Raw genomic sequence first — 5,386 nt, 5'->3', positions numbered from 1 at the left:
TACGCGGTATGAAATAAGATGTGATATTTTTGAATGGGATGTCTTATACTAAATTATGTAAGGAGTCGAATATTACCAAACTTAAACTTGATTCGTTTATTTACCGTTCTTGACTAAACAAGCTTGAATGATTTTTTCTGAAATCGAGAGCTTCAAATAATTTGTGAGCTGCTTGATTTATTATTTGAAATGCATTTGAAAGGTAATTTTAGTGTTGTAGTAAGCGTATACAAGTGTAGTACGTGGATGATTTACGTAAGAGACAAGGAAAAGCCAGTAAGTATATATCTAACACAAACAACCTTCGTGACAGCCACAATAAATTCAGAGGTTTTGGTTTCTCAATATAATGAGTAGTGTTATAAATGCGGTTTTATGAGACTCAGTTGTTGGATTTAGGCATTAAAGTGACATCTACTTGTCACCATTTAATGCTTGGCCTGCCCTCCTTTTCATTAATCTTCCATCACATATATATGTTTATAAATAAATACATATAAGTCTCTCTCTCTCCCCCCTTATAACTTTGCATGCCCTACCATATTCTTCTTCTTCAAAATCCACTTCTCCCTCTTCTTGCAACCTTAACACATTAATTAAGTCAAGAAATTTGGTGATGGAATTCACCCAACTGTCTCTGGCCGGAGGCCTTTATGCCGATGGCAAAAGCGGCGGCGGCGACGACGGCGGTGAAACAGGCCTCCCCATGAAGAGAAAATGGAGCACAGAAGCTTTTCCAAACACTGTTGATCTTCAACTTAAACACCCTTTGCCTTCTGACTGGGAGCAATGTCTTGATCTTCAAGTACACCCTTCTTTCTCTCTTTTTCTTTTTAAATTTCTCCTGGGATTATATTTTCTAAATTTTCTTTGAAAATATAGTTTTCAGGCGGCTCGCGATTCGTTGCTGGGAGCTTTTCACACAATAATTTGCATAAAATTCTGATAGTTTCAAAAACCTATAGGAATTAAGCCCCTCATAACTCTTATGGGTGTTAGTGTGTATATTTAGTATTTTCTTTTGCAGGGCTCATTCATATATTTGTATAGAGTAATGCTAAATAGCGACATTGTGGCCACTCACAATTCACTTAAATAGAAAAAAAATAATTTATTTAACTTATTTTTTAAAATAAAAATAAAATTTAGTTATTTTATTGTATTCTCTACATTGTAGTTACTATTTTTTTTATAATTTTTTTGTAACTTTTTATTTTTATTAAAAAATAAAAGTTGCAAAAAAAATTACAAAAAAATAATTATAATGTAGAGAATACAATAAAATAACTAAATCCTATTTTTATTTAAAAAAATAAATTAAACAAATTGAAATTTCCCCTATTAAATTAAATTGTGGGTGGCCACAATGTGGCTGCACAGATTTATTGATTTATATATATATATATATATATATATATATATATATATATATATATAATCAAAAGGGCAAATACCAAAAGTTTTTTTTTTTTTACTTGTATAGCAAAAGAAATATGAAGTGTTAAGGAGTGTTGATTGCGGAGTCGAAGAGTGTTAAAAACTCAACTACTAGCTAGGTAGAGAATAATTCAGCAATCGGTCGGTATTTTATTAAATTTCTACTAGTCTTTTAATGGGGGTGGGGCCAATCATCCTCACATTAAATTATATGGTCATCAAATAAAATTACATTAGTCGGCATATGAATTGGGGCCAACTTCATATTTCTTATATTTTCGGTAACATATCCAAAATCATTCTTAATTCACGTGACATGTATTAATAATGAACTCTTTTAATTTTATAGTCAGGTAGAATGTTTTATGTAAACCGAAAGACATCAAGAAAGAGCTGGATGAGGCCGGAGGAACAGAAGCTCGACCTCGAACTTAATATATCGACGGGCCACAACATAGGGCAAAAAGAAAATTCATCGTCGTCGTCGTCATCATCAAGTAGCAATATGGTGGCATTGGCTTGTTCCAATTGCCATCTTCTTGTGATATTATGTAGGTCTTCACCCTCTTGCCCTAATTGTAAGTATGTCCATTCTCTTGCATCATCTTCACCTAAAGCCAAAGCTCCTGCCCCTTCTAGTTGGGGGCTTTGAGCTTTGATGGCATCTAGGGGTAATTTCGGAATTTGTGTAAATTGCATCCACCTATCCTGCTTAGTCTTTTGGTGTTTTGTTTCGGCTACTAATTAAAAATTCCGCCCCTACCCCTGTGGAATATGTATGTCGCAACAATTGGTAATAGATGCTATCAATTTTCAACGATTTCATGTAAGCTATTTTTTCGTCGCTTTTAGTTTACCTTGACCATATATTGATGGTAATTATTTTTTAACCTGGCTAGAGTGGAACTTTTTTTATTCCCATCTTAAATATCAATATCATTTTATTAACTTACAATATTGAAATTAAATGCTAAAAAATAAGTATGTGCCGCAATTGGGTATAATAAATCCTAACAAAATTAAATTAAAACAAAAGAAACTGAAATTAAAAAAAAAAAAAAAAGTGGAACATAGGTGAGACACCCGAAAAACAAGATAAAGGATTTCAATGCTCAATTACTTACAAAACTGAGTATCCCTATGCCTTAACCGGTCACATAAAATTTCTCACTAAATAATATGGAAGTGAATTAATTTGCGCTTTGAAGAATCACCACCAACATTGCAGTACAATAATAAATAATAGTCTTTTACTCAAATTAGTATTTTAATTACAATTTATTGGTATGGCCCCTCCGACTTAAGTTTCTTTCACTTTACTCATTAATTATAGACTATAGTCACATTTACATGGTACGTACGTATGAAGACAAAGCTAAGTATGGTTCTTATTATCTTGCATTTTCGAAAATTTTCAACTTTAATTTCTTTTATTTTAATTTTTTTGGGAGACTCATTAACACACACTCACACATACTAACTCTTCTAAATAACTTTGATGAAAAAAGAGAGAAAAATATATATTTTCACCCATTTTTCATCATTTTCACATGTTTACTACTAAAGTAAACGCACCCTTGGAGTATTTTCATTTAAGCGCTCATTGTATAACAAGATAACAAAACATGTGTGCACACAAACACACGAATAATGTACGTATAAAATCATCGGATGCTCGCGTAAATACTTACGACGAGTATGTAAAATAATAATTCTCCGTATTTAATATATACATAAATTTTTACATATTCTTATTACAAATTAACGCATCTGTTAATTATTAAATTTATTGCATTGAAAAAAAAATTGCTCTCTTTAGGATTCAAACCCTGAACCAGGTTCTGCATTCATCCACCAAAATGATGCATTCACCGTAGATCTTGATGATCTAATAGCTTAAAATGGTTCTCCGTACTTATTTATTTAATGGTTACAATTGAATCACTAAACAATGAGTAGCGAATTAATCACAGACAAATACTATAATTTTCTACGCGATCTCCTGTGTGTAAACAATGAGGTCCCGGGTTCAAATCTCATTGCTACCCCTCCCCAACTCCCCCAAGTCAAAAAAAAAATTACGTGAAGATATTCTATTTTTCTGTATTGTACTTTATTTATTACGTTAATGGAATGTATATGTAATACAAATGCACTATTAGAAAAATCTTGGGCTGTTTCACAATTCCTAGGATACAACACTACAAAGGGCACTATTATTGAATTTAATTAGTGTAGTGGCCCATTTTGTATATAATCGAATTCTACAAATTGAAAGGAAAAAAAAAAAAAAACTAGAGGCACGATAATTGAATTTCATTGACACATAGTAATACCAGATTCATTTTCTTAAAAAAAACCTGCGGAATGGGATCCAATGTGAAAGTTCCAAGACTTTATATAGTCGTGTATACTTACGAGTTACGACTAATTTGTCTAATTTGTGAAACTGCATCAATAACTATTTCAAATACTATAACAATATTTATGGAATAACAAAATTCATTTTAGAAATCATTGAGAAGTATCTCAATATATATATTAAGGGAATATTCGATTCATGGGCTCACAAATGTAGGGTCGATCGCAAGTCTTTGTTTATTATAAACTCTGAGATTGAATTAATTTAATAATAACTAAATCGAGCTATTTGATTGTATATATTGATCATGGTGATATTCATGCAAGTTTGAAAATTTGCAAGTTCGAATTTTTTGGAGCTCTGTTTATTTACAATATTGCAAAATTTCAAACTTAATCTCAACTATAAAATTTGGACCTTTATAAAATGTTGAAACAAGTCGAGCATGTTGGAACTTATAGACAATTTTCAACAGTATAATTGACCAAATTAAATCAATGAACTATTAAATTATGAATAATGTTGCAAACATTGTAAAGTCAAGCACAAAATATTCAATTGTTCCGACCACGCTGGTTGAATCATATTGTTTAACTAATATTACAATTCAAACAAAATATGGTATTTAAAAAGTGTTTTCAAATAGAATTCGAGGAGATATAGGAAGACAGCATGTGAAATGAAGAAATATTGGAGGCCGCCTAACTATATTAATTAAAGTCCAACTTAATTAGTAGTACCCACAACTTTACTAATCGCTAATAAACCTATGAATGAACACTGCAGCTTGGATATTTGTTACGTTGCATCAGCTGTCAAGGTGATGATATCACATCATTTAGGAGTGTAATAAATCAAGTATATAAATTAAGGGTCAAATACATTACTGCAGTTGAAAATATATGTAGAGGTCGATAATGAGATTGAATTATTCTATTTATCAACTTAAATTAAAATCTTTATCATGTATATGTCCATATAATGATATTGAAACTTTTTACACCAAAATTATGTAATTTCAAAATAGCCGTATAATAATTTGATCTCTAATTGGTGGTGGTAGTTTACTAGCTTCTATTGCTACTTTTGGTGGTGTTACGTGAGATCCTCTACGCCATTTTTGGTGTTTCACATTTTGTCGTATTCTCTTTATTTTATTCACTTGTATGTTATATTTTGAATTTTTATGATTTAGTATAGATTTATGATTATCAATTAGGGCTCACTAATCCTATTGAAATTTATAATTATTTTTTATATATATTCTACAATTTTAATTAACATTTTATTATTAAGGGAGTATATAAACAGGGTATATAGTTTTTAAAAGGATATATAAACAATTTTAATCCAAGCAACGAAACGTCGCCCACTCTCAAATTTGTATGTTGTAATTTGTCAGAAGTGATGTATATATACGTATGGACTGCGACTTTATTTGTTGTATATGTTGATTTTGGTGTCAGATTTTGCAAAAAAGTCAGTATTGTGGTAGAAATTAGTGATTAGTACCGAGAATATGTGGAAAACAGCTTTAACTTGCAAGTCTTAATTATGAAAATTTGGGGTGAATGTGATTTCATTGAG

The 5,386-nt window shown here is 30.8% G+C and overlaps 1 protein-coding gene across 1 annotated transcript; it reads left to right on the top strand.

Moving 5' to 3' along the window:
* The first annotated feature begins 316 nt into the window (after positions 1-316).
* Positions 317-2,254, top strand: LOC130997487 (protein CURLY FLAG LEAF 1-like). The gene is made up of 2 exons (XM_057922819.1): positions 317-805; positions 1,787-2,254. The coding sequence occupies exons 1-2, from the start codon at positions 617-619 to the stop codon at positions 2,087-2,089; spliced, it is 492 nt and encodes a 163-aa protein (XP_057778802.1). The 5' UTR covers positions 317-616; the 3' UTR covers positions 2,090-2,254.
* The last annotated feature ends 3,132 nt before the right edge of the window (positions 2,255-5,386 follow it).

This window comes from Salvia miltiorrhiza, chromosome 1 (genome assembly GCF_028751815.1).
Source record: "Salvia miltiorrhiza cultivar Shanhuang (shh) chromosome 1, IMPLAD_Smil_shh, whole genome shotgun sequence".
In the NCBI taxonomy this organism is placed as follows: Eukaryota; Viridiplantae; Streptophyta; class Magnoliopsida; order Lamiales; family Lamiaceae; genus Salvia; species Salvia miltiorrhiza.
This window is presented reverse-complemented; position numbering and strand designations above follow the sequence as displayed.

Bases quoted from the DNA above. Each gene is read 5' to 3' on its own strand.
- LOC130997487 (XM_057922819.1), top strand. From the start codon at position 617: ATGGAATTCACCCAACTGTCTCTGGCCGGAGGCCTTTATGCCGATGGC. The intron at 806-1,786 runs GTACACCCTTCT...TTAATTTTATAG, and splicing joins AGCAATGTCTTGATCTTCAA to TCAGGTAGAATGTTTTATGT.